A 12,243-nucleotide genomic window follows, 5' to 3' on the forward strand; every position below is an offset into this window, starting at 1 on the left:
ATGGTGTGCAACTCTTTATTTTTATAGTTTGAGGTCACTTTAGCATCAGTCAGCCAAATACGGATTCATTCAAAACATATCTTGTAGAATTTTCACAAACACACCTAATTCCTAAGTGAAAACACATTTATAAACAATTTATAAAATATTTTTTATAAAAAAATAAAATAATCTTTGTACATTGTCCAAAACCTACCTTCCCCTATCAAAACACAGTTAATTGTAAGCTGGACAAAAAGAAATAAAGTTCATCTAAATACCAGTCGCTTCATATTGCTGCCATCTACGTTTAAATGTGTAAAAAAAACACCAACCTGCTGAACAAATGAATGAAAATGCATGAAGAGACTAACTCTTCAGACTCAGACATGATGTAGATGGCATGGTACAACTCTGCTGTACATGTCAAATGGAATTGAAAACTGACATTTATGTTGCTCAAAAAAAGGGAAATCAATAGTCTTGTTTTAATAACTTCCGCCTCGTCCTCTTGGTTACCATACCGGACGATTCTCCGGCCTTGTCAAGACTCCGTTTCACCCCAATGGCGGAAGGCGTCCGAACTGGAGTACTGGCTGTACAAAAAGACAACCGACAACATACCTTTCACATTTAAAAAAAATAGCAAAGTAAATCCCTCACAGATTAAAACAAAGCGACAGGAAAATAATGTAGGGGTCACCTAACAATGCTCTTTAGGGCCTTGGGTGTGAGAAATGTGCTTTAATATTTGAATTTTCTTTTTATCACAGTGTCAAAATGTACCCCTCATCATATACACGTACCAAGCTTTGTCTCGATGTCTTTGAGCTGCTTCTCCTGCTCATCCATCTCCTCTTCTTTCTGCACCATTTCAGGTGACTTCAGGTATTGCATGTGGCTGTCAAAGTCCTCCTGCACCTGTCTGCTCTTTTCCATGGCCAACCGGTACTGCTGGAGCAGGTCTGCAAACAGGGGCAAAGGCATTTTTTTTTTACCCCTTTTTCATGGTATCCAATTGGTACTTACAGTCTTGTCCGTATGGGAGTTGCAGCCATGAGACTCGGGAGAGGTGAAGGCCGAGAGCCGTGCGTCCTCTGAAACACAACATGCCCACTTAACCCGGAAGCCAGCCACACCAATGTGTCGGAGGAAACACATGGCGACCGTGTCAACGTGCACTGCGCCCGGCCTGCCAAAGAAGTCGCTAGTGCGCGATGGGACAAGGACATCCTTGCCGGTCAAACCTTCTAACCCAGATGACGCTGGGCCAATTGTGCGCTGCCCCATGGGTCTCCCGGTTGCGGCCCGCTGCGACAGAGCCTGGACTTGAACCTAGAATCTCTAGTGGCACAGCTAGCACTGCAATTCAGTGCCTAAGATCACTGTGCCACTCGGGATATCTCTATATATATATATATATATATATATATATATATATATATATATATATATATATATATGATACTATACTTTGAAATGCACTAAGTAAAAATCCAGTTACAGAAGTAAAATCCAGTCACTGACCAATCTGGCCCATAAAGGTGTGGTAGTCCTTGGGGAGGGGTGCGCCGAACACCTGGCCACGCAGTCTCTCTATTGGAGGGGCTTTGTTCTGCAAGCCCCCAAACTTGCCGTTGCTGCGGATCCTATCGCCCTGCCGAGTCAGGAGGGTGGGGCATGGCACCTTGCTCTGGACCACCTGGCCAAAACAAAAAACAACAAGACCCAATTCTCAAAACAGGAAAAAAACTGACTGGACTTTAGGACATGTTTCTGGACCACCCATACAAAGACACTAGACCTGCTTCACAAATAGAGCACTATTCCCTATTTAGTACACTACTTTCCACCAGGGCCCGGGCCAAAAGTAGTGTACTAAATAGGGAATATGGTGGAAACTGAGGGACCAACCTACCTAAATTTGTCCAACAAACTCATATTTTTTATATTTAGTTGCAAAACGTTTTGAAAGTTTGCCGCGGTCTCCGCCTAAATGAATAAACCCCTGAATTTGTGCAATACAAACTAGTTTGTTGAAAACGGTTACTGTCCAGAAACATTTAGCTATAGTGTGCACTAATGAATACACCCCAGATCTCCCAGGCGAAGGCTTTAAACTAGAACACTAATTGGCCAGGGTGTTACAGATGGCTTGGTTAAGGCAGCATGCCTGGCCTGACTCACCCCCTTCCTGTAGTGGTTAGCAGAGTCCAGGTCATCCGTCAAAATGGTGTCTCCAAGGAGGTTGCCGAACACTGCAGGGAAACAAGAGATGATTATTTAAAGGCTAGTTACATACGTATTCACCAAACTACTACCAGAGTATTACCTGAAACGGATCACTAAAGCTCCTACTTTTACTGAAACATGTTCCATTATTTGGCTAAAGACAGGGGGGTGTATGATATCATACAACTGCTTCTATAGAGGGTAAATAAACTCAGGTTCTTAAAAGGTTTTTTTATCTGGAGGCGGAAAAAAACGCACACCTGTTTAGGCGAGGTGCTGGCTAGCGGAATAGAACACAATAAAAAATACAAAAAGTTCTGTTGAAGTTCTGTTGGTTATTAGGATATTCAATTATTGCATCTGAGCTCCTAGAGTGTGCGGCTCTCCTTTTCTTCTTTAAAAGGTTTGAACCATTTCAGTATATTTCATGCCCTGACAAAAACCTCTTATAAGCGGAAGCCCGAGAGAAGCATTACATGTAAAGAAAGAACGTAAAACTGTTCCAAGAGCCCTCATTATGAAATCAATCCCAAATCTGGAAATACAGAAATCTAAGAGCAAAAATAACAAAAGTTTAAACATGCATGATGACAATCCTTTAAATTACACAAAACAGCATCATGATGTATAATAATTTTTATAGTGAAAGGCTGGGGTCCAATTTCAGCTCCAGTAGCAGAGTCCCCCCAGGGAGGGATGCCATAACTGCCCCGTGAGGTAAGAGCCTGGGGTTCCGTCTGGAACCGTTTAGCCCCCAAACGCAGGCGGGTGAGAGAGAGAGAGCGAAGGGCCAGGGGAGGAACTACCCTAACAACCACAAACACACAACTCAGAGTAAGAGTGCTGATCTAGGATCAGGCCCCTGCTCTCCATATCATCTTATTCATTATGATTGAAAAGGCTAAACTGATCCTAGATCACAAGTCTGAGACACTTGATAAACATGGAGACCAGGAATGAAGAGACAAAAGCTTCTAGAACTGCACAGAAACAGAAACCACGCATGCTTAGGCACAACTAGACAATTACATTTAAGGGGGGGGGGGGAATATGTGACTCAAAGAGAAATTCTGAAGAAGACTAACTCACCTATGTGGCAGTTCTCTGCATTCTCTGGGAAAATGAGGAGGTCTCGGGCAAACACAGGGTTCCCAATGGGACGAAAGCTGTCCTGACCGTTCCTTATATGGGGCAAGGGTCTGGAAAAGAAACAAGTACAGCCCACAAAAGCATGAACACCTTTGAGAATAATGAAACAGAGCTCAAAGAACCTCACATGACACAGGTCCCAGACTAAAAACTGTAGGAGGCCAACTACTGGAAAGGAAGGAACAATTGCATGTTGTTTAGAGTGTAAAGGTGTGCGTGTGTTCACCTGCTGCTGTTCTTCCTCCAGAACACCGTGTCCAGGGGCATGACCTGCTGCTTCCCCTGGGTGTCGTCATAGATCTTCCGTGCCGCCGCCGTTGTCATGGTGACCACACAGTCAATGTCCCCCAAGAGGTGCCAGGAGATGACCGTGGCCACGTCATCGTCCTCCACCAGCGCCAGGTGGCCAATCTACATCAGAGACAGTGGGTGAGATTCTGAGTTACACACCACATACCGTCCTTCACCAATTAACCACTACTTCGGCCCGAAGCATAAGAAAGCTGCAGAGACAGGGTCCGGCTCCCAAATGGCACATGATGGGGAATAGGGTGCCATTTGGGAGCCAGACAGAGTAAAATGTGTTTCGTCGGCTTTACTTTTCCCAGGACGTCAAGGTTGCCCCTGAAGGGATCGGGCATGGCGCAGACTCTCCGCGTCTGGAGTTTCATCTTCTCCGCGTCAGCCGTCTTCTGACTGATGACTTTGTCGATCGCTGGGATCTGTAGAAACAGCCATCAAACATTTCAACTTCAGAGTGCACGCATCATGCATAGCACAATGACAGTCTTGTGGAAGGGGGGTTGAGTATCTGTGGTCTTTGTGAGTGGGAGAACGTGGGTATAAGCCAATACTCACGGACGACAGTTGTGCTACAGCCATGCCATTCTTCCCGAGCTCGGATTTCAAGTGACTCTCCTTGTTGGTGGCGTTGCGCACCTGATCTGAAGCAAGACAAATGTTTAAAACATTGACAGTTTGGCAACCAAACAGGCAGTTTCCATCACTTCCTGCAGCTCAGTTGATATAATTAAGCAATAAGGCACACGAGGCAGTGCTATATCATGAATACAGTCACAGGTCAATGTCGTCGTTTGGCCCCGACAGTTAGAAACATATTAAAATTAAAATAAATTCCATAATTTCATTAAAACATTAATCTTGATAAGTCAATTCATACAATGTCATTCTTCCACCAGAAAATATAATCCGGACAAAAATCTGGTTGTTAGTTCTTTTGGTCAGACGTGCCCCAGACTTTCATTATTTTTGGATAGTTGCTATGCAAAAGGACTGGTCGTCTGCTCTTAACAAAATGGTTGCTACGCAGGTTGGACAACCTTCTTATCACTTGCTAGCTAGCCAGTCAACTTCAGCTATCTCAGTCACGTCAAACATTGAACCTGGATTGATAGTTCACTAGCTGCATTTTCATTTTTCCCTACGGGCATTTACATGGATATGTCCATGATTATAAAAGTTGCTATCGCGTCGGGCTGAACAACGGCATTTGCCTGTGACTGTGTTCACGATACAGCACTGCCTCGTGTGCCTTTTTATTTTATTTGTATACACCGTGGCTTGGAACTGCTCGTTCAATCAGCATCCAAACAACCAGTTTTGTAACACGTTTGAAATGGAACACCTACTACTGAGCTCAGTGATGAGTTGCCTGTTGGTGTCAAACAGACTCCTGTAGATATCAACGGTCTGTTTGAGCTGGTCCTTCTTCTTGGTCAATTCAGACATCTGCTTCCTGTTTTCCACATCTAGTAATGGACAGGAAGACAGTCAGGATCACCTGACACACACTGCTCCAGGAGCCAAGAGACTGGCCTTTAAAGGGACATTACACTTTCAAATCTAAACTTCCCTTACATTTTCTGATCTCAAAAGTAGTCTAATGTTAGGCTGAATCCACGTTCCTAGGCATAGGTTGTGTCGAGTCAGCTGTATGCCTCCATCAAACACGAATGGAAAAGACAAACATCAAATACATTCAGGAATTGATATAGTGCTCATCTTTTCCATTAATTTGTGATTGAGACACGTAGCTGGATCGCCAAAACAGATGGCCTAGAATGTGGACATTTCTTAACAGTCTACTTTTGAGGTCTGAATTATTATTACGAGTGAAATGTCCGTTTAAGATGGCTGGACACTCATGATCACAGTGTGTCAACCACTTTTAGATGGGAGGCAAAAAATTATGCTATTAAAATGACAAACTGATATTGACGTGATGTCACAATTTAAAAATGAAAACGTATGACCTAACCGTTGTAGAAGCGGAAGGGAAGCTCAAACGCTGCCAGGGGATTTTTGGGGCCATACCCTGGGACCGAAGGTCTGAAGAGCAAGACGTACTCATTCCCATCCTGACCAGGACTGTTCTCCATGATGAACAGATTCTAGAAGGGGGAGAGGAGAGAGAGCGAGAGAGAGGTTAAAATATTGTGCGTTTTCAAAAAAACATGAATATCTATATGCAATGCAAACTTATGGTTAGCACACAAAAATGTTCTACAAATGCACCACCACCCCACTCACAGTGATTTGGGCCTCTCCATTAGCCAGGCTAAACTGCAGGCTCTTGACTTTGCCCTCAAAGAGAGGCAGATTTTTGTCACTGGAGCCTTTGGAGCTCTTAATAGTCACCACCACTTTCCCACTCAGCTCCAGCCCCGCTGAGTTATTATACATATCCTGGAGGGAAGCAACACAAACCATCAGCCACAGAAATATTATCACTAGAATGGGAACCCCTAGTTTAGTTGATTAATTAGACTATTTAAAAAAACAAGCACACATAAAATTTAAAAGCCATACATGCACATGAATAAAATCGAGGATAACTATTCAAGTCAACGATGTCAAATTTCCATACTCAGGTTCTATTTCCTTTCTAGTGATTCTATTTACAGTGCCTTCGTAAAGTATTCAGACCCCTTGACTTTTTCCACATTTTATGTTACATCCTTATTCTAAAATTGATTCAATTTAAATACACTGCTCAAAAAAATAAAGGGAACACTTAAACACAATGTAACTCCAAGTCAATCACACTTCTGTGAAATCAAACTGTCCACTTAGGAAGCAACACTGATTGACAATAAATGTCACATGCTGTTGTGCAAATGGAATAGACAACAGGTGGAAATTATAGGCAATTAGCAAGACACCCCCAATAAAGGAGTGGTTCTGCAGGTGGTGACCACAGACCACTTCTCAGTTCCTATGCTTCCTGGCTGATGTTCTGGTCACTTTTGAATGCTGGCGGTGCTTTCACTCTAGTGGTAGCATGAGACGGAGTCTACAACCCACACAAGTGGCTCAGGTAGTGCAGCTCATCCTGGATGGCACATCAATGCGAGCTGTGGCAAGAAGGTTTGCTGTGTCTGTCAGCGTAGTGTCCAGAGCATGGAGGCGGGAGACAGGCCAGTACACCAGGAGACCAGGAGACAGGCCAGTACATCAGGAGACGTGGAGGAGGCCGTAGGAGGGCAACAACCCAGCAGCAGGACCGCTACCTCTGCCTTTTTGCAAGGAGGAGCAGGAGGAGCACTGCCAGAGCCCTGCAAAATGACCTCCAGCATGCCACAAATGTGCATGTGTCTGCTCAAACGGTCAGAAACAGACTCCATGAGGGTGGAATGAGGGCCCGACTTCCACAGGTGGGGGTTGTGCTTACAGCCCAACACCGTGCAGGACGTTTGGCATTTTCCAGAGAACACCAAGATTGGCAAATTCACCACTGGCGCCCTGTGCTCTTCACAGATGAAAGCAGGTTCACACTGAGCACATGTGACAGACGTGAGAGTCTGGAGGCGCCATGGAGAACGTTCTGCTGCCTGCAACATCCTCCAGCATGACCGGTTTGGCGGTGGGTCAGTCATGGTGTGGGGTGGCATTTGTTTGGGGGGCCGCACAGCCCTCCATGTGCTCGCCAGAGGTAGCCTGACTGCCATTAGGTACCGAGATGAGATCCTCAGACCCCTTGTGAGACCATATGCTGGTGCAGTTGGCCCTGGGTTCCTCCTAATGCCAGACAATGCTAGACCTCATGTGGCTGGAGTGTGTCTGCAGTTCCTGCAAGAGGAAGGCATTGATGCTATGGACTGGCCCGCCCGTTCCCCAGACCTGAATCCAATTGAGCACATCTGGGACATCATGTCTCGCTCCATCCACCAACGCCACATTGCACCACAGACTGTCCAGGAGTTGGCGGATGCTTTAGTCCAGGTCTGGGAGGAGATCCCTCAGGAGACCATCCGCCACCTCTTGAGGAGCATGCCCAGGCGTTGTAGGGAGGTCATACAGGCACGTGGAGGCCACACACACTACTGAGCCTCATTTAGACTTGTTTTAAGGACATTACATCAAAGTTGGATCAGCCTGTAGTGTGGTTTTCCACTTTAATTTTGAGTGTGACTCCAAATCCAGACCTCCATGGGTTGATAAATTTGATTTCCATTGATAATTTGTGTGATTTTGTTGTCAGCACATTCAACTATGTAAAGAAAAAAGTATTTAATAAGAATATTTCATTCATTCAGATCTAGGATGTGTTAGTGTACCCTTTATTTTTTTGAGCAGTGTATATACATATCACATTTCCATAAGTATTCAGACCCTTTATTCAGTATTTTGTTGAAGGACCTTTGGCAGCGATTACAGCGTCGAGAATTCTTGGGTATGACGCTACAAGATTGGCACATCTGTATTTGGGGCGTTTCGCCCATTCTTCTCTGCAGACCCTCTCAAGCTCGGTCAGGTTGGATGCAGAGCGTTGCTGCACAGCTATTTTCAGGTCTTTCCAGAGAGGTTTGATCAGGTTCAAGTCCAGGCTCTGGCTGGGCCACTCAAGGACATTCAGAGACTTGTCCTGAAGCCCCTCCTGTAATGTCTTGGCTGTGTGCTTAGGGTCGTTGTCCTGTTGGAAGGTGAACCTTCACCCCAGTCTGAGGTCCTGAGAGCTCTGGAGCAGGTTTTCATCAAGGATATCAATGTACTTTGCTCTGCTTATCTTTGCCTCAATCCTGACTAGTCTTCCAGTCCCTGCCACTGAAACACATCCCCACAGCATGATGCTGCCACCACCATGCTTCACTGTAGGAATGGTGCCAGGTTTCCTACAGACATGACGCTTGGCATTCAGGCCAAAGAGTTCAATCTTGGTTTCATCAGACCACAGAATCTTGTTTCTCATTGTCTGAGAGTCTTTAGGGGCCTTTTGCCAAACTCCAAGTGGGGCCATCATGTGCCTTTTACTGAGGAGTGGCTTCAGTCTGGCCACTCTACCATAAAGGCCTGATTGGTGGAGTGCTGCAGAGATGGTTGTCCTTCTCCCATCTCCACAGAGAAACTCTGTCAGAGTTACCATTGGGTTCTTGGTCACCGCCCTGACCAAGATCCTTTCCCCCAATTGTTCAGTGTGGCCCGGGCGGCCAGCTCTAGGAAGAGTCTTGAGGGTTCCAAACTTCTTCAACTTAAGAATAGAGGTCACTGTGTTCTTGGGGACCTTCAATGCTGCAGAAATGTTGGGTACCTTTCCACAGATCTGTGCCACGACACAATCCTGTCTCGGAGCTCTAGGGACAATTCCTTCGACCTCATGGCCTTGTTTTTGCTCTGAAATGCACTGTCAACTGCGGGACCTTTTATATACAGGCGTGTGCCTTTCCAAATCATGTCCAATCAATTGAATTTACCACAGGTGGACTCCAACCAAGTTGTAGAAACATCTCACGGATGATCAATGGAAACATGATGCACCGGAGCTCAACTGAGTGTCATAGCAAAGGGTCTGAATACTTATGTAAATAAGGTATTTCAGTTCTTTATTTTTAATACATTTGTAAAACAAATTGTCATTATGGGGTATTGTGTATAGATTGCTGAAGATAATACATAAAAAAATGCATTTTAGAATAAGGCTGTAACGTAACAAAATGTGGAAAAAGTCAAGGGGTCTGAATACTTTCCGAAGACACTGTATATGGCCTCAGTTAGGCTTGGTCACCAAAAATGATAGAACATTTTAACCATGCAACCATGCTTTGTTTTCCTCTATTGCTTAGTCAAGTTGGCTTTTTTCCCTTCACTAATCCTATGTTTAGTGATTCATGACAATTGCTGGCCAGAGGATCTAATCATCTCACCATTAATTTCAGAGACATGTCCTCCACCAGAGTCCGACTGTCAAGGACGTTGTTGTTAACCACCACTGGGGTTGGTGGCTGCAGGTCTGGGGCCAATTTGACAGGGTCGTTGGGTACAACATTTATGACATACTAGGCAAGGGCAAGAAAGAGAGAGAAGTGATTATCATAGTTCTACAAGTAGCACAAAATAATGACCTTTGGGCCTTTGGACATACAGACCTATGGACATACAGTCACTGGACATGAAAGACATTTCTTCTACATAAGATTAACAGGAGACCAATTTGGAGAGCAGAGACCATATCCACGTGTACGTGTTTCACTCAAAGCCAGTTGGGGGTGTCTGGAAATTAGTTGTCTGTGAGGAGTGGGTTTATGGCTCTAAGCCATCTGGTTGAAGTTGAACTCACCTGGTGACTCCACAGCCCTTTAGTCTTGTCAACACACAGCACAAACTGGATGGTGTACTTCCCGACATGGTCTGGGATGACTTTGTCTCTGTTAGATGAAAATGAATCATTTTACATCAACATCACAGGACTACCTTTGTGTGTTGAATAAAGGTTAATAAAAAATATAACAATATTTGTGTTGATACACCATGAAGTGGCCATCACCTCTGACCAGAACATCAGTTACATATGTTAATTTCCCAATAATTCAATGTTTAAATTGCCACCCATCAGGTGATAGCTAACACCGCGGCCACCCGCTTGCTTTGCAATTTGTAGTGTGTCTCTCTAAAGCCATTTTAGGCAGGAGAGGAAATACCCATCTTAGTACTACAATTACCCAGCACAAGCTGGGTACGAATATAAAACTATTGGTTACCTGAAGTGAAAACTGTTCGCCTTTTCATCTTCCATGGGTTTGCTGCATTTCAGTTGGGCAGCCTTTAAAAAAAAGCATGAACACAATGAGTATTCTTTATTGCCATCCCTTTTTATGTACGTATGTATGTATGTAGGTATGCATGTATGTACACACATTCAAAAGTTTGGGGTCACTTAGAAATGTCCTTGTTTTTATGTCCATTAACATCAAATTGATCATAAATACTCGTAGACATTGTTAATGTTGTAAATGAATATTGCAGCTGGAAACGGCTGATTTTTTATGGATTATTTACATAGGCCCATTATCAGCAACCATCACGCCGGTGTTCCATCATGTTGTGTTAGCTAATCCAAGTTATTCATTTTAAAAGGCTAATTAATCATTAGAAAACCCTTTTGCAATTGTTGCACAGCTGAAAACTGTTTTGCTCATTAAAGAAGCAATAAAACTAGCCTTCTTTAGTCTAGTTGAGTGTCTGAAGCATCAGCATTTGTGGGTTCAATTACAGGCTCAAAATGGACAAAAATATAGACTTTTCTTCTGAAACTCGGTCTATTCTTGCTCTGAGAAATGAAGGTTATTCTATGCGAGAAATTGCCAAGAAACTGAAGATCTCGTACAACACTGTGTACTACTCCCTTCACAAAACAGCGCAAACTGTCTCTAACCAGAATAGAAAGAGGGAGGCTCCGGTGCACAACTGAGCAAGAGGACAAGTACATTAGTGTCTAGTTTGAGAAACAGACGCCTCACAAGTCCTCAACTGGCAGCTTCATTAAATAGTACCCGCAAAACACCAGTCTCAACGTCAACAGTGAAGAGGTGACTCCGGGACGCTTGCCTTCGAGGCAGATTTGCAAAGAAAAAGCCATATCTCAGACTGGCCAATAAAAAGAAAAGATTAAGATGGGCAAAATAATGCAGACACTGGACAGAGGAACTCTGGCCAGCATCCCGGAGTCGCCTCTTCACTGTTGATGTTGAGACTGGTGTTTTGCGGCTGCTATTTAATGAAGCTGCCAGTTGAGGACTTGTGAGGCGTCTGTTTCTCAAACTAGACACTAATGTACTTGTCCTCTTGCTCAGTTGTGCACCGGAGCCTCCCACTCCTCTTTCTATTCTGGTTAGAGACAGTTTGCGCTGTTTTGTGAAGGGAGTAGTACACAGTGTTGTACGAGATCTTCAGTTTCTTGGCAATTTCTCGCATAGAATAACCTTCATTTCTCAGAGCAAGAATAGACCGAGTTTCAGAAGAAAAGTCTATATTTTTGTCCATTTTGAGCCTGTAATTGAACCCACAAATGCTGATGCTTCAGACACTCAACTAGACTAAAGAAGGCTAGTTTTATTGCTTCTTTAATGAGCAAAACAGTTTTCAGCTGTGCAACAATTGCAAAAGGGTTTTCTAATGATTAATTAGCCTTTTAAAATGAATAACTTGGATTAGCTAACACAATGTGCCATTGGCACACAGGCGTGATGATTGCTGATAATGGTCCTCTGTAGATATTCCATTTAAAAAATCTGCCGTTTCCAGCTACAATAGTCATTTACAACATTAACAATGTCTACACTGTATTTCTGATCAATTTGATGTTAATTTAAAATGGCCCCCCAAAAATTGCTTTTATTTCAAAAACAAGGACATTTCTCAGTGACACCAAACATTTGAACGGTAGTGTTTGTATATATATTTTTTTACAAGTAATGTGAAAAGTTGTGTCCTTGTGTGACAGCCAAAGTCTGTTAAAGTTAATTCGTCCCTTTGGGTCTCAGTCCCAAATGGCAGTGAATTCCCTTTATAGTGCACTACTTTAGGGCTCTGCACTATATAGGCAATAGGGTGCCATTTGGGATGCACCCTGGGTGTCCCGTAACTCAC

The 12,243-nt window shown here is 43.9% G+C and overlaps 1 protein-coding gene across 1 annotated transcript in view; it reads right to left on the reverse strand.

Annotated features, from left to right (window-relative positions):
• Positions 1 to 12,243, reverse strand: part of smchd1 (structural maintenance of chromosomes flexible hinge domain containing 1) — a 39,830-nt gene continuing 27,587 nt past the window's right edge. The window contains exons 34-47 of the mRNA XM_036944232.1: positions 10,356 to 10,417; positions 9,935 to 10,022; positions 9,522 to 9,653; positions 5,911 to 6,066; positions 5,639 to 5,771; positions 5,010 to 5,129; positions 4,219 to 4,304; positions 3,960 to 4,082; positions 3,587 to 3,771; positions 3,301 to 3,410; positions 2,167 to 2,237; positions 1,507 to 1,681; positions 786 to 944; positions 1 to 575 (exon numbers count right to left, since the gene is read on the reverse strand). Of these exons, the coding sequence (XP_036800127.1) occupies positions 454 to 575; positions 786 to 944; positions 1,507 to 1,681; positions 2,167 to 2,237; positions 3,301 to 3,410; positions 3,587 to 3,771; positions 3,960 to 4,082; positions 4,219 to 4,304; positions 5,010 to 5,129; positions 5,639 to 5,771; positions 5,911 to 6,066; positions 9,522 to 9,653; positions 9,935 to 10,022; positions 10,356 to 10,417 (1,722 nt within the window). The 3' untranslated portion in view covers positions 1 to 453. The remainder of the gene's footprint in view (positions 576 to 785; positions 945 to 1,506; positions 1,682 to 2,166; positions 2,238 to 3,300; positions 3,411 to 3,586; positions 3,772 to 3,959; positions 4,083 to 4,218; positions 4,305 to 5,009; positions 5,130 to 5,638; positions 5,772 to 5,910; positions 6,067 to 9,521; positions 9,654 to 9,934; positions 10,023 to 10,355; positions 10,418 to 12,243) is intronic.

The sequence above is a fragment of the Oncorhynchus mykiss genome, chromosome 15 (assembly GCF_013265735.2).
Source record: "Oncorhynchus mykiss isolate Arlee chromosome 15, USDA_OmykA_1.1, whole genome shotgun sequence".
NCBI classification, from domain to species: Eukaryota; Metazoa; Chordata; class Actinopteri; order Salmoniformes; family Salmonidae; genus Oncorhynchus; species Oncorhynchus mykiss.